The 21,356-nt window shown below is 40.4% G+C and overlaps 2 protein-coding genes across 2 annotated transcripts; one reads left to right on the top strand and one right to left on the bottom strand.

Moving 5' to 3' along the window:
• The first annotated feature begins 391 nt into the window (after window positions 1-391).
• On the top strand, window positions 392-16,876 carry fkbp15b (FKBP prolyl isomerase family member 15b). Its single transcript, XM_076046905.1, has 26 exons — window positions 392-796; window positions 1,614-1,717; window positions 1,795-1,873; window positions 2,388-2,457; window positions 2,545-2,619; window positions 3,304-3,402; window positions 3,631-3,849; window positions 4,033-4,176; window positions 4,641-4,819; window positions 4,923-4,971; window positions 5,064-5,180; window positions 7,130-7,214; window positions 7,348-7,424; window positions 7,531-7,615; window positions 7,879-7,982; window positions 8,646-8,741; window positions 8,906-9,000; window positions 9,549-9,651; window positions 10,187-10,358; window positions 10,973-11,109; window positions 11,237-11,359; window positions 13,163-13,276; window positions 14,111-14,218; window positions 14,359-14,879; window positions 15,314-15,395; window positions 15,922-16,876. The coding sequence occupies exons 1-26, from the start codon at window positions 747-749 to the stop codon at window positions 15,997-15,999; spliced, it is 3,165 nt and encodes a 1,054-aa protein (XP_075903020.1). The 5' UTR covers window positions 392-746; the 3' UTR covers window positions 16,000-16,876.
• ak6 (adenylate kinase 6) lies at window positions 16,674-20,963 on the bottom strand. The gene is made up of 6 exons (XM_076046906.1): window positions 20,889-20,963; window positions 20,719-20,790; window positions 19,908-20,000; window positions 19,313-19,371; window positions 17,941-18,086; window positions 16,674-17,392 (listed from the first exon to the last, which is right to left on the bottom strand). Exons 2-6 carry the CDS (start codon window positions 20,747-20,749, stop codon window positions 17,203-17,205), a joined length of 519 nt encoding a protein of 172 aa, XP_075903021.1. The 5' UTR covers window positions 20,750-20,790; window positions 20,889-20,963; the 3' UTR covers window positions 16,674-17,202.
• Between the last annotated feature and the right edge of the window lie 393 nt (window positions 20,964-21,356).

Raw genomic sequence — 21,356 nt, 5'->3', positions numbered from 1 at the left:
TAACAAACGTGCAATGCCTGGGCATCATTCTGTGTTTCCATTCAGACCAAATCAAATATTTTCATTAGATTTGGTCTTTCTTTGTTATTATACTACTACTACTACTACTACTACTACTACTACTAATAATAATAATAATAATAATAATAATAATAATAATAATAATAATAATAATAATAATAATAATGTCCATATGTAAATGTTTACGTTGATGTGGCTGCGCACGCAAATCGCATAATTTTTTAAAATGCACATGTTCATAATATGTCAACTTTCATACATACATACGTACTTGTCCCATCGTTTGGATTTCTTTCTTTCTTTCTTTCTTTTTTTTTTACGACGTTGTAACAGGTCGGGGAAATGACGTAACCAGGAAGAAGGCGGAGTTAGCCTCAACCTCAATGCATGCACTGACAGCCACAAGACAAAACTTGTGTGCACTTACGAATTTAGCCTGAATTGTTAATTTGAAACTCAGTTGATCTGTCGCAAATACATCTACAAGCACGACAAACATATAATTTCGCATTCAGACATCCAATACTTTGGGAGTTCACCACAGACTGTTGCCGTGAGGGGCCGGAACTGGAGAGGAAACCCGCGTCAGCTGACTGGATGTCACCTGACTGTCTTTCCAAATAGGAAAAGGGAAGTTTTGGTTAAGCAAACTTGACATGCACCATATCTGCCCAGCCGTTTGAGGACTTTTACTTTTTCAAAAGAAAAGCGTGAAGGACAAAAACATGTTCGGCGCAGATGATGAAGACGAGGACTTTCTGGCCCCCACAGGAGGGTGAGTTTGTCAAAGCGTCGCCTTGCCACGGCTACGAGTAACTAGCTCGCGCTCAGTTAACAGAAAAAGTAAACTAGGCCCACAGTTGACACACTTCTTCACACACTGCAAGAGTTGCAACTTGCAGCATTTCATCGCGTCTTCCAAACAAAGAGAACGTTGACAAAGTATAAATAAGACAAGTTGAGCAATTGACAGACCCATTTATGGCGCATTTCATCAAACAATGTAGAGCCACAGTGTTTTCTTTTGAAACAATTGGAAATTATAGAAAATCCGTGACACCAAAATGCAATGACTTAGTGCTATATTATAGCTTTTCTACTGTTTCAAATGTCGGCCGAGGGCCTCCCGCAAAAACGTGGATATTTAAAGGATGTTAACGTTGGTTCCAAGAGTTTAATCAGTTGATTTTCAGTTTTGAACAGGTAGCAACTGTTAAACAAAGCAACAAAACCTCCACTAGGTTAACTGATTGGTTAGTTTAGCCTAATGACGATTTCCTCATCGTTTAGATTTGCGTTGCCATTGCGCACCCTGAATGTTCTAATATATATTGCGCATCTACATGTTGACTGTACTTTAACTTATAATGCGTGCGGATCAGACTGTATGAAGAACAGAAAAAATGGCAGAAGCTGGACTCAATAACTGCTAAAGACAACGATAAAGAGTTACTGTATTTTTGAAAGATTTAATTTGTCTCTTAAAGATAGGTTTTATTTAATGGTTGCAGGTGTTTTCTCATTGATTGGAATGCAGCATCTTCTGCGGTAACTTATTTTTGTGTGAATTGTCCTCGTTTCAACTCCTACAGGGCGAAGTTGGCCTCGCTGTTTGGTGTGGACCAGCGCGGTAGCCAAGCAAATGAGTCTTTCCAATACACAGCACCAAAGCAGCCCAGAAAAAGCTCCACATCAGGTGAAAGATGCTAACCATGCTCATCTCAGATTTACTGGTACAATTCCAATTCCAACATGTCTTTTGTCTGTTTCTAGCACCAGCTGCCCAAAAATCGGCTCCACCACCTGGAGCGCCTGCAGTGTTGTTTGGAACAGCAGTCCAGGCGTTCAGATAGTAAGGAACTTGTTTATCTTTTCAAATTTCTGTTGCTGGGTTTTCCTAAGGAAAAAAAAAAAAAAAACTCTGCTAGCTGTGGTTATTTGCTTTTTGCACTTGCCTCACTTTAACTCAGCTTTGAGTTGCAGTGTTAAAAGCTATTCTGCAAATCAGGAGTCACCAACCTGAGTGCTACTTCATGGCTACTGAGTCTTATGAAGGACAACCAGTTTGCTACACTTTCCTGAATAACAAATGTTCTCAGTTAGCCTTTAGTTATATATTATTATTAATGATACTGATCAAGGTGAAGACACTGATTACGTTCATGAGTTCACAAGATCATCAACAATGACTTGACGAGGTTGGACAAAACAAAGTTTTAGATGCAGCTCAACAAGTTGTGCTATTTTTAGACTACTCATGGGCCTTGGGTGTTTTCCTGTGTTTTTTTTTTTTTTTTTTTTTTTACCCCTGCTATAAATTGTATTGTGTCAAGTCATTCTTTCTTCCTTTTGTCACCTATGTGCAGCATCAATGGACAGTATGTGAAACAGGGGAAGCTGGGACTTGCTGTGCTGGGAAACTACACAACAAAAGAGGTTGAAACGCTTCTCCCTTGGTTTGTTATTTGTTAAAACAATTGTTATTTTTCTTTGTGGAATAACGACAGCTGTTCCTTTCTGCAGTTCACGCTCCTTCTGTACCTGAGCCAACAGAAACAAGTGACTGCTGCCAAGATTCATATGGGGTTCATGTTAACGGTGAGTAGAGAAAAAATGTATAGTAAAGAAAAATATATAGCTTCTCAGTGAGGCATACCGTATACTTGGCACCCCACTTAGCACAATCTATTATCTAATTTCTACGTTCAGTCAGTCAGTCAGTCAATCAACTATTTATGAATTACTAAATCACATCCAAAGGCGTCTTGGAGCGCTTTGCACAATCAAAGAGAAAACCAAGTGAACCCTTCAGAGCAAGCGTGATGCGACAGTGGCCAGGAAAAACTCCCCAGTGGGAAGCAACCAATAGCAGACCCTGACCCTTGAGCGGCGGCTAGAAATGAAGAGATGGATATTTCAATTGAAGTAGTCACAGTGGCAGACAGGCCAGCGTGAGTTGCAGTGAGAACATCCAAGTATCTACAAAGTCTCTGTGTGTGTGTGTGTGTGTGTGTGTGTGTGTGTGTGTGTGTGTGTGAGAGAGAGTGAAAATGAAAAGGTCTCGAAGTGTCACACAAGTTTTGTATAGTTTTATTGTTTTTCACATGTCCAAATAATTGTGTACCTTAACGTACTGCAATATTTACTGCTCACTTAATTTACTGCATATGTGTTTGTGTTAAGTTTTGGATAATGAAGCACACACCCAGTGTAAAGTGAAGGGATGTGAGATGTTCAAAGAGTTGGCAACCCGATTGTTTCTTTCCTCCTTTCATCCTGTAGGTGCAGCCAAACAGTTACTGCACGTTTTATGATGACCAGAGGCAGAACTGGTCCATGATGTTTGATTCAGAAAAGGCTTTAACAGACTTCTGCAAAGAGGTGAGCAACACAAGAAAACTCTCAGTGACATTGAAAGAGGAACACAAATCTTTTGATCGTAATGCTCAATGTTTAGTTCATTTATGTATTATTTGGTGTCTACCTTTGGTAGAGCAGTGAGTCTTTGTAACTTAGTAATAATTAATAGTAGAATGTTTAGTCCACGTCAATAATTATGTTGTTACGAACTGAGATAAAAAAGATATTTCACTTGGCTGCGGTTTTCAGATATGTTTGGCGAAAGCAAACAACGCTGCCTCCTTAGACACTGTGGTCGTTCAGGATCTAAGTCTCGGTGACGGCCAGGCGGTGAAGAATGGCGACTCCATAGAGTTGTTATACACCGGATGGCTGCTGCAGAACCACACCACCGGAGAGATGTTTGACTCTAATCACAATACGGGCAAGTTAATGCGACTGAAACTCGGAGCAGGAAAAGCAATCAAAGTGAGTTGTGGCTCTGTTCCATTTCATTGTTATGTCTTCCTGACATCTTCTCATTTTGAAAGAGCTTCATATTGCTGACAGTACAAACACTGACGTGGACATTTTTTAACGATAATTTTATCATGAAATGATGGTAAAGCATCAATTTTTGACCGACCCTGCTGTAATTTTCTTGGTGGTCAGGGCTTGGAAGATGGGATGCTGGGAATGAAGAAGTCAGGCCGACGTCTCCTCATCATCCCACCCAGTTTGGCTTATGGATCCAAGGGAGCAGCCAACCATGCCCTCGCCAGCAGCACTCTTATTTTTGAGGCTGAACTTTGCCGGGTAAAGTCCACAGTTTTCTACACAAATATATTATTTTTTCTCTCTTCTGACAAACTCACAATTAAATATCTGAATAAAAAAAATGATCTGCTTTAAATTTCAGAAACAGAATGTTGTCTGATCATCATGTTCCATTTTATTTCCTCATTATTTAACTTTCTGGGTCTTTTTGTTGCCCTCTCCATGGTTTGAAGTATTGAATCAGGCTGTATATGTTTGCACTTGTGCCTTGAGTGAACTGGTATAGCTGTAACTACTCCATGAATGCTGTCCAGTTTTCGTAGATGTTTGTCCTGAACTTGAAATCAAAGGCAGCTAATAGTTGTTTTTGTCATAAATGATGACTCTCAAAAGTGGGAGTGAGACTGTTTTTCATTGTACAAACAACACAGAGAATGGAATTTTTGAGTGTAAAACCCCAATGCTAATTTTAGTCACCTTTTTTTGGTTTCCTTGTATGTTAGGTAAAGTTTTTTAGGGACAGTGAACCTGATCACCCCACCTCTGCAGAGTCAGCTGCACCCTCCCCTGCTCCTGCTCCTGCTCCTGCTCCTGCAACTGCTCCTTCTCCAGCCCCGAGTACGTCCAGCTTGTCCATGGAACCACCACTACAGCCAACCACCTTGGGACCAGAATTACCAGGGTGAGATTTAGGCCTCAAGGAATCACAGTAGCACTCTGGTGTCGTCTTTGGACTCATGAACTTGTGTCGGTCTGACATTTCTGTTGTTGTTGTTGTTTTCCAGACAGCCACAGCATTGTGAAAATCCCCACTCGCTCAGTGAACAGCAGACGGTAGTGATTTTTCCAATTAAGCAATATGATCTCATGTACAGACTTGTGCTTGCTTTTTTTTCTCAGCTTATTGATATCACTTCTCACCCCAGAATCCAGACGCCACAAAAGCCAAATTGATTTCGCGCATGGCCAAGATGGGCCAGCCCATGTTTCCCTTTTTAAAAGAAGCTGCCAGCCATCCAGAGTCCAGTGACTCTGAGGTCGAGGTAGGTTGGCGCTGTTCACATTCAGAATGTTGTGTGCATCTTGGGGGAGTAATACGGCAATGCAAAATGCTTAATAAAAAAAGAAATAGGTTAATAAAAAATTTGATCGCAAAAAAAAAGAAATAGGTGCAAAATATTAATCTTTTTTTTTTTTTTTAATACGCATTTTTCCATTGTAAAGGTAAAAAGCAAAGGAACTTCTGATTCGGGATGCTCAAACCGATGTCTTGCCAGTCAGTGTATATCGGCTCACAAAGATGGTCTGGAAAAGGCTCATTCAGTAGGTCCCATCAGAGACTGCTCAGCCTAACAGTTCATTTCAATATGTCGCGTGCTCTTGCTCTTCCAACCATGGTTGGATGGGAAAGCCCAGGAATCTGGGCCGTAGCCGTTTTGAATGTTGTCACCTGTTTGTGGTTCAGCAGTTGTGAGTCAATGTCAGTGCTGCTGCAGGGCTCTAACAACACACTTATCACTGGCAAAACATGTTGCGTCTGCTACGTAGAAGCTATTGGTGACTTTTGATGACGTAGCTGTTGTTGAAGGGGGTCCCAGTTCATTGGAGAAAATCTCAGCCCCTACCCTACTTGTGACTTGGTTCCAAGGGCTAAGAGGTAGGAGTAAAAATGAGTATTGGGAGTGGGCCAACTGTCGTCGTCCTGAAAATCCCATCCTGACGTTATCTTGCTAGGCCCTGATTCTGCTCTGCAGCATAGGCACTTTTTTGTGGTTTGTACCTATTAAAGGTCTAGTGTGGAACATTTTTAAGGAAACTCAGTATTTATGGAAGCCCGCCTGACAGTGCGTTTTGCATTTAGGGCACTGGCAGGCGAGCTTCCTTAAATACTGGGCTTCCTTAAAACATATTGGCACAAGATGGCGGCTGACTAGGAGCAAGACCTTTGTTGCTCCATGCATATTCTAATATGTATGAGAACTGTTGTAAGGGTCGGAAAACCAAATTGCTTCTCTTGTACTGCAAGTGTACACCTTTATTAATGTAATTATGTGCAGTATATTAAGGTTTTACCATTGTAAAAATCACAAATCAAGCAAAATTTTACACACTGAGCCTTTAAGATGTGTGTGATTGTGGCTGAGCTGTAGAAGTTGCCAAAGAGCTTCTTCAGTAATTTTCATATCTTAGCAGCATGAGATATTTTTTTGGGGACATTTCTCCTGCACTTTGCTTTCTGTAATTAACATTAGGTTATATGATGAAAAGAAGGGCATTTCTGACAGCAAAAACGAACTTTCCAATCGGATGTAAAGTTGAATTTGGAGGAATCGCAAAGAAGATGCTTCCCTCTTGTCTGTACTCTGTGTCAGCATATCATTTAATGTATTTTGGCAATGCTGCACTAGTGGTAGTGGCGTGCTTTCTTTGGAGTAAAATGACATATGTCCTTATCAAAAAAAAACAAAAAAAAACCTCTGGGATTTTGTGCAGCGTTATTGGAGAGTTGTGCAGTGAATTGCATTATGTTTTGATTTTCACATTCAAAAGGTGTCCAGGCTGTGAATAACAACCTCTGTTTTTGTTGAGTGCAGTGGTAGAAAGTGGCTGTGCATCAAGGCTTTTATGTCCTCAAGTGAAGCTTTTTCCTTGGATAAGTGGTTCCTCAGGTTTAGCATTTAAATGGCAGCTAATAACAACTTTAGCAGGAACATTGGAAGTATGCATTTGCTTGCTGTGCCACACGAGGACAAGAGACACCAACACATTCCTTTCAAACCCCATCCATATATTTTTTTTCGAGCATCCCAACAGTTGGAAAAAGATTATTGCCACATTGTCGTCACCTGACATTGACAATTTGACTGAGCGGACGCGCTTTTCAGCACAATACACAGAGTAAAAAGTAGATTTCCCCAAGGGAAAAAAAACACTCAAAACAGACGCCTCCGTTGTCGTGACTCAGTTCCTGACGTTCCTTGTTAATTGACAGGACATGAGTAACAACAGACTGAAGAATCAGCTCGCAACTCCATCTCCAGTGCACATATCCACATCTGCTCCTGCTTCAGCACACTGTAAGATTTTCTACAGCTTCAACAAGACTTTCCAAGTTTAAAATGGCACCAAAGACACTCTTTTTTTTAATTATTGTTATAACAGTACTGAATTAAAACAATGTTTCTTATCGTTATCCACATCATCGCACAGCTGTACCGGCCGTAGTGTCTGTCTCTCCGAATGTTCCCTCACAGCCTGGGATGTTTGGCAGCAGCCATGCCTTTCAGGTAGGACTAAATCACATCCAGTGACATTTTAATTCATTAAAAGCTTCATTTCTCCATTGCAAAATCCTTCAATTAATTTGTCTTGTCTTGCATATTGTTTTTGAAGGCATACCCTTACACCCCCCTTATAACTTCATCTCAACTGCATCCCGCGGGGCCGATCCACCCTGTGCAAACTATCCCGTACATGGGTAAGAGGTTTCAGTTTGCTCTGTGGGAAGCTGCTATGATTAAAACTGAAAGTATCCTTAGGTTTCTACGTGCATGTATGCCAATATTTCGTCAATATTTAGCAGTCTTATCAATGTCCCATTGTTGTCTGGACACAATTGCGGCTGTCATAGGACATAGGCAGGGTACAGGATACGTTGCCAGTACACGAACAAGTAACGTCATTGTGACAAAACAGCCAAAGTTCAATTGTTTTCAGCCATATTTTCATGTCTGCTCTCAGGTGACGTCACTTCCTTCCTGATGACTGAGGCTCGACAACACAACACTGAAATCAGACAATCCATTGGAAAAGTAGCAGATAAAGTTGATCAGCTGACCTCCAAGGTATTCACTGTGTGTCTGCTTCTAAGCGTTGTCCCACATTAAAGGGTGAGAACCTTGGACTTGGAATCCTCACCCTGGCCGCTTCACATTCGACTGTGAACCGCCAAACGAGTTGGAGGTCATCGGCCCGATGATACCACCGAGGCCGAATCATCTACAAAAAGCGGTGACCCAATTCCGAGGTCAACAAACCAGACAGCCCTCAACACCGTGGCTGTGCCTAGAATGTCTATCCATTAACAGAATAGGTGACAAAGGGCAGTCCTGGTGGAGTCCAACCCTCACCAGGAATGGGGTCAGACTTGCTGGGGATGTGGACCCAACCCCGGCACTGCTTATACAGGGAACGGACAGCATGGATGAGCTTGCCCAATAAGCTATACCCCTAGGTTTAGATGTGAGATGCTGGTCTATTGTTTAAAAATTGTTCACTTCGAGGTTTTAGCAATCTGGTTGTTTTAGCAAAGGTTGTTTCTATCGCCATTTCATTTTGCTGAGAGCCAAACGTGTTGCAAAGCGTAATAGGTAAGAAAAGGTAGATGGAACAAAGGGAAACATTGGTCTCTGCCTTTGTACTAATCTATTCATTTTTGGTCTTTGTACTGTGGCATAGCCTTTATTGGCCAAATGTACCTACTTATTGTGTCTTCATCACTTTGGCAGATGGACATCCTTGAAAGAGGAAGCCTCTTCATGGGCTCATCCAGTGTCTCCATGGAAACCTCAGTCATCATGCACAATATTCAAAGAATTGTCAAGGTACACACTGAACTACTAAAAAGGTTTTTCCACACACATGCATATAATATCAACATGTGTATGTACAAGGGGGCATGTGGGTGTCTGTACTAAAAGAACTAATACTTCAGAAATGAAAATGCCTTTGAAATTACATGTGTGTTTTATTTATTTTTCTTTTTAAGGAAAATGAGTGTTTAAAAAGGGAGCTCCTTGAGAAAGGTTCATGTATTGAGAAGCAAAACTGTACAATTACAGAGCTCATTACCCAGAACCAGAGGTGAGTCAGAGTATGCCAAGTAGAAAACATTAGAAAATAAAATACCAGATACTAAATACTTAATACTAACATACTAGAAAGAAATGGTACACGTTAATTGTAATGTATATATTGTGTATTTTGTATCAGGTTAAATTTCTATCCCATATCTATCAAAATGCAATACATTCTGTAGTTTTCTTTGTAAGAGGTATTGTGATATTGTTGCACCTGCTGCCCCATATACCATAAGAAGTATGCTCAGTATTTCCTTACTACCTACCTCACTCTTGCGTTGTGTGTTACCTGTTAGACTAATTCAATACTTTCCAGTGTAATAATATCACAATACCAGTTGTAACATTGTAACAAACTTTAGGATCCGCTTCTTCTTACCTTTAGCTGTATAATATTCTGTTGCTGCAAATTTCTAAAACAAAAGCCATAATTAGCTCTGACTTTAAGAGGATGAAATTTAAAAGTAACGTAGAGAACTGAGAAAACATGCAAAAGAAAAAAATGATTGAAGTCATTGTGAAGATGCAGTTTTGCTCTTTGGTTTTGCACAGATACATGGAGCAGAGCGACTTGATACTAGAAAATAGAAACAATTTTCTCAAGTCGTCTACTGAACAGTGCCAGGCCAGACTGCTGGAGGCGGAGCAGGAGAAGGTAAGGTTTTGACTTTACTGTCTACAGATTTGAAAACTGTTGTCGTTTGCAGCCCAGTGGCTCGCGGTGCTTTCTCTTCGCATTGCAAACTCATTGTTTTTGTTTGCTGAGCTGAAGTGCTGCATTGTGTCCAGTAACTGCCAGAAAATTGTGTTAACACAGTCGGCCTCAAGAATTATTTCCTGTGTCACAAGATGAACCCAGTGACTGGCAGTTTGCAAATTCTTGTTCATTTAGCCTTTTTCATGATTCAGAAGTTGATTAGAAAGTCAAGACCTGTCATTGAGTTTGATGGACTATTTGCCTTTTGATTTCATAATAGGGTTAAGGTGATGGCACTAATATTTGCAGCTGTGTCCTTTAAGCAAGCCAGTGTTCTCTCCCTTCTTCCTTCAAAACACCTTTTTTCACCCCACGTAGTTCCTGCAGAAACCAGGCTGCACAGTGGAACCACACTCGTGCTTCTCCTCCTTGTAGACGTTGCTTTCTTGAAGGAAGCCGCTGATCCAGCCTCTCCCCCCCCCCTGTCTTCCAGAGTCGTCTAATGGAAGATCTGGTTTCATCCAAAGCTCAGCTGTCTCAGCTGCGTCTAGAAGCTTTAACTCAGAAGGAGAAGGCAGCAGAGCTGCAGACCAAACTGATGTCAGCCGTGGAAAGCAGTGAGTCCGAAAGCCAAACAATTGCCGGCTTGGAAACGCAACTCAAAGGTTTGTCTAATTTCATGGTGGGGGGGGGGGGCTAAAAATATCAAACCAGTCCAATGAAATCATTTTGTATAGTATATTCTGTGTATATTCTGCGTTTCAAATACTGAATCTGCTGTCCATTGTGGGATTGGACACACACAGTGCTGTGGGAAGGATACAGGAACTTTAAAAACTAATGCTGTTCAATAAATAACATTGAAATACATTCACTTCCACAGTTATAGCGAAAACGCGTCAGTTTCATAGTTTTATTCAATACAACAGTGAATTATTTTATTTTTTTAAGGGCTCATAAATGTGGAATAGGAGAAAAATGCTGCTGACATTTCAGAATCAGTGCCATCAGCAAATGTGACTGAAAAATCATATCAGCTTTTCTACACTTTTCTTTTTTTTAAACATAATTTGGCACCACTAAATTGAGTCCACACTTTTTGCAGGTAAAACGTTTTGTCTGGTTTGATTTAAGATTTCTTAAAAGAGGTTAAATTGTGAACATGAGCTTGTCTGTAAAAATACAAAAACAAAACAAAACAAATGACACATCACCAGACCTATACATATTAGCAAAGCCTATGTTTCACTGGAATATGTGCTCCTCGTATGTGTATCAGAGGCAGTAGGGGCAGCGGAGTTGTCGAAGGCTCAGCATCGCTTGGACAAGCAGAGATGTGAGGAGCTGGAGTCCAAAGTCCACAAGATGCAGGAGGAACTGGAGAAGCTCCAGACTGACAGAGAACGATTAGGACAGGTTGGTACCGTACACTCCGTGGAACGTTGAGTATCTGGTTATTTTTGTAATTACCATGAAGCCTCACCTGAGAGATGCAAAAGTATTATGGTTGACACACACAATGTGGCAACTGTGTGGGCTGCAGGTGGCGCTGAAGGAGAAGGAGGGTGTGCAGACACATGCTGAACAGCGACACAGAGGAGAACTGGCCAGGGTAGCAGAGGAGAGAGACGCTGTGCAGGACAAGCTAACACAACTGCAAGATAAGGTAGACCCACAAAAACACCACACTTCAGTATTACTTGGTGAAAAACTATAATATGTGCGACTATAATATATGAATTAGTGCTTTACTGTTTGTTCAATAGAACGACTTCTGGGTTTGTTTTGATTCGTTATTCGGGCTGAAGCTAAACTTGGGTTTCTCGTGGTTCTTGGTGCTGTCAGTATGATCTATAATCTAGTTTGGTCTAATTTAGGAACTCCGTCTATCAAATCAGTACCATAACTTACAATAATGGGTTGTTCTTTTTGGTTGTTTCTTGGGTTGTCATTTTTCGTCGTTAAACTCTTAACTGTGAAAAATGAGTGCCAGTAAAGTGAGCTGTGATTTAAAGAGCATTCCTTCTGACTTTTGGAAATAAACAAAACACGGAAGGACTTTTCTCAATCCATGAATCTTCAACGTGTTTGATGGAAGTAGCAAGTGCTTTTCTATAATGTAACCTTTACAGGAGCGTTGCGTTCGTCTGCTGATTTCTCCATTGAACGGCTGGTCTGGTTGGTCAACATATTGACTGCAGCCTTTGTCTGCAAATTTACGAAATAAATAAACTTTAAACAATGATTTCTGGTAAAAAATAAATAGACAGAAAAAATAATAACGTTAAAATATACATGAATATTTATTTGAAACAACCTGAATTGGATAACGAATAAAATGATCTTCCTTGTCTTAAAAATTCAAGTTATTGTTCTATCAAATAAATAGATAACCAGATGCACAGAAACGGCCCATCGCCAGTGTATATTAGCTTGTTGCTGATCAGGCCATATAGTAGACACATACAGGAAAATATCGCATGGCAGACACAAGGGCTAAATCAAACAGTTTAATATCATTTTAAAGGAATTTGTATTAATATGTTAAAGGAATCTAATGATCTATGTCTCATGATATAATGTCTGCAGTCTGTAGGTGAGTGGCATGTATAGTGTTGTATATTCGTACATGGTGACGGTTCGGTAAGAGAACCAAACAAAACAGGTGGTTGTTTTTTTTAGGACCGTGCAAGAATTAGAACCATTAAAAAAAAAACTATGCTCAGCCTGGCGGCAAAACACACAAGAGTTTCTGTGTCTCACCACCTCTGCGACCAAAGAGACCTGCTAAAGAAACAAGGAGGTAAACACAATCAAAGAAAAAAAAAAGTCAGAGGATGTTTTCACATGACGATCACATGTTTACTCCCCTCCTCGAGGTGAGTCTAAGTCCTTTACAGCAGCACAAGGGTCTTTCAACTAGCTCGTTTGCTAGCTAGCTTGACGACTGGTTGAAGGTGCTGCACAATTCTTCTCGTCCAGTTACTTATTGATTCTTGATGTGTAATGTTACAGCCAGTGATCTGTGACCGGCTCTCTTTCACATTTGTCATCATTTTCATGTCCACGGATTGAACTCTTGCAAGTTGGCCTGGTGTCGGTCTTCTGTCATTTAGCCGTGACTCTGTGACGCTTCAACCTGTGTCTAATTTTACCCCTGGCTTGACAAACTCACTTTGGAAATGATTCATTAGGACCTCTTTAGGGATTTCCCCCAAAATTAAACTTGATAGCTTCCTCGCTGCTGCACATCACAATAGCCAAATTAGGCATAGATTTTAAATATGTAACGTTAATAATAATAATAATAATAATAATAATAATAATAATAATAATAATAATAATAATAATGATGATGATACAATAAAGTGGTACTGCTTCGACTGTAACCATTACCAGGTGTCCCCTGGGGGAATGATAAACAACCCACATTTGTTCTCAACGTGTTTTTTTTCTCTCTCTTTTTTAGTATACAGTCTCAGAACAGCATTGGATAACTGCGAAGAAGAAACTCGAAAGGAAAATGGTGGAATTGGAAAATAAAGTAGCACAAGAAGAAACTTCTGGAGACACTACAGCGAAGGTAAGAAATCATCCATCAGCACCAACAGCCATGCAAAAGTGTGGCAGTGAAAACAGGCTGATAATACTGAAGTCTGAAGTCTGAAGTCTGGAGACAGTAAAAGTAGTAACAGTTTGTCTAACAGCGTATCAGATGAAAATGCTGCAAGCAATATATTTCTCTATAGATGGTCGCAGTTACGTTTAGCAACACTGTAACACTGTTTTCAATTGAAAGCGGCATAAATTAAACCTTGGCCTAAAATGCTGGCGAAACTAACAGGAACGCTGATTTAAAGGTCAAGTGAATAATATTAGGAGATTTTGAAGTGGTTACATTTTAGATTGCAGCACTCTTTCACTGCACCTCCCGCTCCGGAGCTTGCCAGTGAACTACGGTGGCCTGTGCACCCAAACCTGGATCCCTTGTCCAACTGCTTCTTTGTTGGTGTATTTGAGGATGCCAGCGTTCACCCTAAATACCAAACGCGCTGTCAGGCAGCTGGATTGTCCACACCAGGCTTCCTTAGAAATAGGGTGGTGCAAGATGGCAGCGAACTGGGAGCAAGACCTTTGATCTGTGTATATTCTTATATATAAATAAGAATCATCCTATGGGTCGGAAAACCAAATGACTTTTATTGTGCTGCGAGTACACACTGTTATTAATGTATTTATGGGCAGTATATTAAGTTTTTACTCGTATGAAAATTATAAATCAGGTCAAATATTACACAATGGACCTTTAATGTTGATGTATGATTGCACTGATACAATGTGTATTTTTTTTTATTTATTTATTTATTTATTTTTATAAATATACAGCAGTGTAAATAAAAGTGGCTGTTTTCTGTAGGTCAAACAAGTGATGAATGGAGTTTTTCGTTCCCTGCGAGGGGAGTTTGACGTCGGCGAATCTTACAGTGGACAAGCTGTCATGGAAGTGATTTTCTCGACCATCAAGGTACATTCATAACTGCACAGTGATGCCACGTTGATGCGTGTGTGGAACGTACGCGCTTACCAACAAAATATTTATTAAACATAGATATAGCATAGATATTCCACCAAACTCTCAGCAAATGCATTGCCGTTTGGTTCCAGAACGTGACACTGCAGCTGCTGACCGGCTCGGAGAGGTCGTCGCCGAGTAAGAACGGAGAGGAGAAAGATGTGAAACAATCAGAAGATGCCTCTCGCGTCAACACAACTGCTGAGAGCAAGAGGGAAATGAAAGAGGACCAAGTCAGTGAGTCTTGCATGGAGATTGCAAAGGAGGAGAAGGACAGGACAACTGAGTCCAACGTGAATGTGCAAGAGACGGCAGCACCAGGACCCGAACAGCAGCAGCAGCAGCAGCAGCAGCAGCAGCAGCAGCAGCAGCAGCAGCAGGAGGAGGAGGAGGAGGAGGGTGAAAAGTCTGCTGCTGCTGCTGAAGTTTCTCCAGGGGAGAATTCTGTTGATTCTGAGAATCCAGATAAATCTGAGCCTGACCTGAATGTCCACGATGAGCCAGTAGGGGAAGTAAATGCAACTCCTCCAGGCAGTTTCACACCCCCACCCAATCCCCCACCCAAACCCCCAACTACGAGTGAGCCTCTGGAAGACTTGGGCTCGTGCACACGGTGAGGCCCGGCTGCCTTGATGTTATTTTCACACAATCAAACTGTTCTCGTTTGTCTTGACTTTTGCTGTGTATTGACCTCAGTCTGGAAGTTTTATCCAGCAGTTTTGTGCAGTTTACAATAATGTCAGCATTCATCTGGACGATGCTTCATGCCGTTTGCATGCGTTTTCTGAAGTTGCAGCACGTTTTTTCCTCCATGTGGGAGGTTTTTGCTGTTTATAACAGCACAACTAGAGCTTCACGTAGATTTTTTTATATACCTTATATCTGACAGTGGTGGAACTCGCTAATTGTCCCTTTAAATAATGAAAAAAAAAAAAGATTAGATTACATAGAACTTTATTGATCCTTTCGGGCAGTGTTCGCGGGGAAATTCCAAATACGTAATTTTGTAAACTCCCTGAACACACTGAATTCCCACTGTTCTCTCAGACTGACTGGTGAAGTGTGTGACAGCAGTAAAGAGGTCGGTGCCCCTTCTGCGCGCAGCAAGGAGGCAGAAGACGAAGAGATGGTGAGAAAACCTTCTTCACAAAACCTCCGAACAGATGCCTTCCGTGTCCATTGTTGTGTACAGAAATAAACTGAAAAGAATAGATTTCATTTCAACACTTGTGACTGAATAAAATGAGTATTAAGGCGTAAATACAGGAACCCCAACGGTGCCGCTTATGCCAGAATCATAAATTCACATGAATTCAATCCAATTTTTTTGACCAGAGAAACATTCACTGTCTAAAGTTTTATGTATGTTTCTTTTTATGTGTGTATCTAAAATGTTGTGTGTCCACTGGCTGGTGCAAGACACAGCATGACTTTATGACACCACGTTTGTGTAATCTGACAGTGACTCTCGCTAAGGACAACAAAAAAAAAAACAAAAAAAAAACTTGTCGTCCAATCTTGGTATTCAGTGATACAACACTGTCGCTTCTCACCGATTTAAAAAAAAAACAAAAAAAACATTTTTCATATATGTTATTAGCCAATACTAATGATTAGTACAATTACATAATTCTTTCTATTTGCTGTGTTTTCAGAGCCTGAAGGGCCGGCCCCCCTCTACCTCCATGTTTGGCGACGATGACGACGACAATGACGCGGGCTGGCTGGACTGAGATGTGACGACGCAGAGAGACTGAAGTCTGCAAACGAAATTCACAGGCACACACTGCTCTCAATTGAGAAGTCGGCTGTCCGAGCAGCGAAGAGGATGAAATGCATAGAAACTTTTATTTTAATGACGGATCGGCCTCGTTCTCTCGAACCGATTCCGCTTTCACTGCGTCCTTGGTGGCAAAATTACAGGAGTGGGCCATGGAAACCAGTTCATTTTAATAATTGTACAAATGTGCTTTCCTACGTGGCACTGTAGCTGCTTCATTAAAAAAAAAAAAAGAAAAGAAAATCATTAAAAGCCATAGCCAGTTGTCATAGTTTTTGGTTGGGTGTTGCTTTGTTGCTTTCAAAATAAAACTTTTCAAACATGAGATGTCATTACAGAATTTTTTTTTTTTGGGCGGGGGGGGTCTTAATTTGTTTTAATTTTGAGTCATGGGGCAGCGGATCTACTGGAACAGCAGTGGTCTAATTGGACATAAATCTACACTCGTGAAACCAATCTTGCCCCCCCTGCTGGCTGATGAATGCAACAAGAAGGTTGCATTTTTGTCAGTAACCAATAGATGCAACACCACCCCTGTGACTAAGAGGCACAAGACAAGTGTCATGTTTTAATGTGAAAGTGAAGAGTTGTGAATAACGGAGCCTGTGGTACAGGAGCGCGCACAGCTTTGATGTATTTGGTCCTTTTATTTCAAGCACAGGAAAACAAAATGCGCATGTGGCTCGTCACACATGACTCCTGCCAATTTCCCATAAGCCCCCTGTCCCCCACCACGGCAATCTGTCTTGGCTAGACCCTTAAGGACCCCTTTTACATCTAGTGACTTGGTTTAAATTTTTTTTTTTAAGAAAAATAAATATTGAAAAATACAGTTTTTTTGTTTTTTTCCCCCCCAGTGGTGATAGTAACAGATTATGACTGTAGGTCCTCTTTAAAGGACCGGGATTAAAGGGGGGAATCCAAGTCTAACACAAATTGAAAGTAAATTTCCATCCATTTGCATCCATTTTTAATTTAAAGCATGACTGACTTCCAAATTATAACACAGTAGTAAGAATATTTTTATACTACATAATATACTACAGTGTATTTGATCATTTCTCAAAACAAATGTAAAATCAATCACTCACTCACTCACACTCACACACAGCTTGTATAGAACAACTTTTCCTCTATGGCCAGACAGCCAGTGATGCTAGATATGGTCCTTTGACCACTGCTGGCTCCACTGCACTATCTGCTCCAGGTTGCGTTCCAGGTCTTCTGGTGTGTTGCTCGGCAGCTGGTGGACAATTTCCTCACTGTAGGCCTCCAAGGCTTCTTCGTAGATTGTCTGGAAGATTTCGCACTGAACGTTGTCCTGCAGCTTCTTCCCTGTGTAACCCCTGGGACGGAGAGAGAGAGGGGGGGCGGCTCAGTTCAAGAGTGGACGGCTTGTTTGACATAGTATGAAAGAGGCAGGAAGGTCTCAGGACAATAAGACAAAAAAAAGTTACTGTGACTTCATTTTTTTTATTCATTATTTATTTTTCCCCTTTGTCCATTGTTGTCTTGTTATCAAGATTGTGATCAAATTCTTGAAGGTGAAGTGGAACTTCAAAACCTCACTCTGAAAGGAGTCGAGCAGAAACTAGGGAGATGTTTGCAGAGTTGCGTGCTCTATATGTGGTGTTGCTCTGGTAAATGGCCTTGTAATGGGTTGTTGTGTTGTTGCATCCCTTTATCAATGCTTGTCAGATGCCCAAAGTTGAACCCAGATCCACTTTTTTTCTCCAATGTTTTTTAATTTATTTGATGCAGTTCCCCATCACACCACAGCCTCCAATCACGTCTCAGCAACAGGCACCAATGCGACACATTGAACTTTCGGGACTACAGGCTTTTTGTTCTGTTCGACTAATTCAAAAATGACTGTCAGAACTTTTGAACTCACCTGTTTTCCAACCGTGTGTAGAGCTGAGTGTTGTCTGTACGCAGCACAAACACGATATCGAACCACCGTTCCGGGAAGAGGTCACAGCCGTGATAGTCGACAATCACACCGCCTTCAACCATCCTGTCTTCCAGCTCATCCACCACCTGGAAGGATCAACACATTAAGCAAGCGGAAACAAAATGCAAGAGGAAGTGATTCTGAGTTTTAGGACAGATATTTATATACTGTGACCACTGCTATAAGGATTTCATTTTATTTTGACTTCTGAATGAAGTCTGATAAAAAAATAAAAAAAAAGGTAATGTACAAGACCCCTGGTGAACCACATCCATTTTAAATGAAGCTGGTTTTGTCAAGTGATCAAGCCAGTGAATTTGTGGTTCTACTCGATGCTTCGCCCCTAGAAGTTGTCCGGCAGTTTTACACTGCGCCTAACACATCAGACTGATGGCTGCCCCACACTGCACTGAAGAAGTATCCACATGTTTTCACTTCATAAATAATTAAATAACCCCAAATCATGTAATCATCCCATTTATTTAATCATTACAAGTTTAAAAGTCACGCTTGTAATACAACAGGACGAGAGCAGCGAAGAACTAAAAGGCTGTGCATTTATATTCACTTTGACCATTTTGTTTCATCTTTGTGCTTTAAACAATGCTGACTAATAAGTGAAGCTGAAGCAGTGCAGACATCAATAGCGCCAGTGCAATCCATCTTCAGCCAGCTGGGCTGGAATGGTCTCAACCACAGCGACAGGGGCTCTTTAGATCTGTGGCTCTGTTTCTTTTCTATTATTCTGTTTAATTTAACATTTATTTTACGTTTCATTTATTCTTTTTTTTTTTCTTGAATAGCTCAAAACAACTGAGCAGTCCCACAATATATCTCAATATATATATATATCCATTCCACATATGCTTCTAATTTGTTTGGAATAAAAACTGAATCATATGCAAGCAATTTAAAAACTAAACGATCCTCCTCCAGTTTGTATCTTCAATATAACAGTTTTCAAGGTTTTGTTAGCATCTTGTTCTATTCACTGTGGTTCATCTCTATTGCAATAATTATAGTAAGTAATACTGCATTTTTTATTTATAGATTAAATGTTCAGTACTTCGTGTGTTATAACTCAACTGGGACTTTGCTGGCACCGTGTCACACTCCTGGCCATTGCCAGATGGAGCATCACACAGTAGAACCAAATCACAATGCAGATGCACGTGCATCTGGCAGAAGCCGGGCGTGTTGAAACTTTTTAGTTTAAAATCATGTTTGTACTATACAAGTTAACATTTCAAAACAATTGATTTTTTTTCCCGGAAAAAAAAAAAAAAAATCAAGTTTTGTTTATGAAACTCACCTTGTCTTCGTCCAAAATGGGACACTGATATTCTTCATCATATCCATCATATAGATTTCCTAGAGAAAGAAAAAGTTTAGGGTTTTCAGCTGCATATCTAATCTACTGAACCACTCTGAGCTAAAACTGGTGATGTTGATTTTATAATTTCACAGTCCCACCCTGTGGCATAAAAGTTTCAAAAGAAAATTGAAAACGACTACAATATGACACATAAAAGTCATTCTCAATCAGTTGATATGTTTGAGTGGCCACTACATACAGTGGATGTGCAAAATGTTTGACTGTATGAATTCCATCAAGGATTTTACACAAACAGATCACAAAGAAAAACTGTTCTAAAAGCTAATATATAAACAATTTGGGATATGCAGCGAATTAGCAGATGCTAACTGCTAGCATGTTTGGTTATTGTATATACATACGTACACATATAAAACTCCATCGAGTCAATTCTGTTAAGCCTGGGACGTCATTGGTGCAGTGAGCTGACCCAGCTATTATTCCCCCAGGAGCAGTTAGAGGTGGTGAACCATAGAACCCAGTCAACTCTCAAAGAAAGGCTTACGTTATGTGTAACACAAAAAGGTTGTACCTTCTTTAGCCAGGTCCCCTATGTTGACATAAGTCATCCCTATTTGCTGGGCCAACTCTTTCCCTAAAGTGGTTTTCCCGACTCCAGGGGTTCCTGCAAAGGAGAATTTTTTGATTTAGACAACCATGTTATCATGGAAATACAAGGTCTGTATCACTGATACCTGTACCAACACCTTTTTTTTTTTTTTCCTCAATCAGGAGTGGGACTGGGTCTGTCATATATTAAACTACATACAAAAAAAATATTGCACAGATAGATAATATCAAGCTGTCGTGTTTACAATGTTAATGGCAGGGAGTATTAATGTGTATTTAATATGCTGGTAACATGATTTGCATTACAAATGTCTTCATAAAACGTATCAATGTGGACGAATGGTCGTTTTTTTTTTAGTTCCAGTCCTGAATTTATTTGTAAATTTCTATCGTAAAAATAAACAAACAAATAAATAAATAAATAAATAAAATGGTCAAAATGCACCAGAATGCAGATAATTGCATGTGCGTCTTCCAGAATTTTCTCAGGGAGGATCCCCCCATCCCCCCCTCAATAAAGTTTTCTTTCCACTATCAAAAAGCTGCTGACGCCTTTGTCCACAATATATTTACGAATTATTTTAAGAGAAGTCACGAAATAAGAAATCATGTCAAATTAATGACTAGCTATCTGTGAGAATTAATGTCGTTTCATTGCTGTGCCGCACCGCATCGGAGCTGCAACAAACGGGTGCGATTGAAATCCGTTTTCAGTGGTTTGACGACTAAACAACAAGTTACGACAACAGACATGATGCAGACGATGACGCTACCTGTTAACAAGATGTTCGGCTGTTTCTTCATCTTCACAACAAAGCCTGAGGAGAAACGCGTGCACCGTGGAACTGAAAGACAAAACAAACCTATGAATATACATCTGTCATTTACGCCATTCTAGAAAAATAATCATCTCAGTCACACGCGACATCTCTCTCACACACACCTACGGAGCTGGATAGACTGCGCACGTTGGTAAGGTTGAGTTACTTCCGCCTCGTCTTCTTCGCCTACTTTTTCTTCGTCGCCGGTTGGAAAAGAGCGGTGTGATGCAATGCCACCACTGGCTGGTTCGGCGTGTGGCTAACATCAAGCCAGCCAGGCTCCTGGCGGATTTTAACAAAATAAAAGGGCGGAGAATAAAAAGCGCTTGCGTTCTTTCTTGGGTTGCATTTCTCCCACATATCTGCACACGTGTCTCCAATCATAAGTCTTATTTTTAGTTTTTCTTTCTGTTCTTCTTGAAAGGAACATTTTAAGATTTAAAAAAACAACAACAACAACGTATTATTCTAATTGTATTTTATTTACTATAATAACTACAATATTTATCTATAATATTGACGTTTTCTGTCTTCTTTATCCTAGTTGTACATATGCAATACCAGCCGGGGGCAGTATAGCATATAAAACC

The sequence above is a fragment of the Nelusetta ayraudi genome, unplaced genomic scaffold (genome assembly GCF_046127955.1).
Source record: "Nelusetta ayraudi isolate G7.1 ecotype Tasmania unplaced genomic scaffold, CSIRO-AGI_Nayr_v1 ptg000092l, whole genome shotgun sequence".
NCBI classification, from domain to species: Eukaryota; Metazoa; Chordata; class Actinopteri; order Tetraodontiformes; family Monacanthidae; genus Nelusetta; species Nelusetta ayraudi.
The sequence above is the reverse complement of the archived record's forward strand: the minus strand, read 5'-3'. Positions and strand labels throughout refer to the sequence as shown.

Coding starts and splice junctions, on each gene's coding strand:
- fkbp15b (XM_076046905.1), top strand. CDS start 747: ATGTTCGGCGCAGATGATGAAGACGAGGACTTTCTGGCCCCCACAGGA. Junction 1,718..1,794: donor CAGAAAAAGCTCCACATCAG/GTGAAAGATGCT, acceptor GTCTGTTTCTAG/CACCAGCTGCCCAAAAATCG. Junction 3,403..3,630: donor TAACAGACTTCTGCAAAGAG/GTGAGCAACACA, acceptor TGCGGTTTTCAG/ATATGTTTGGCGAAAGCAAA.
- ak6 (XM_076046906.1), bottom strand. CDS start 20,749: ATGAAGAAACAGCCGAACATCTTGTTAACAG. Junction 19,372..19,907: donor AGGGGACCTGGCTAAAGAAG/GTACAACCTTTT, acceptor TTCTTTCTCTAG/GAAATCTATATGATGGATAT. Junction 17,393..17,940: donor TACACACGGTTGGAAAACAG/GTGAGTTCAAAA, acceptor TCTCCGTCCCAG/GGGTTACACAGGGAAGAAGC.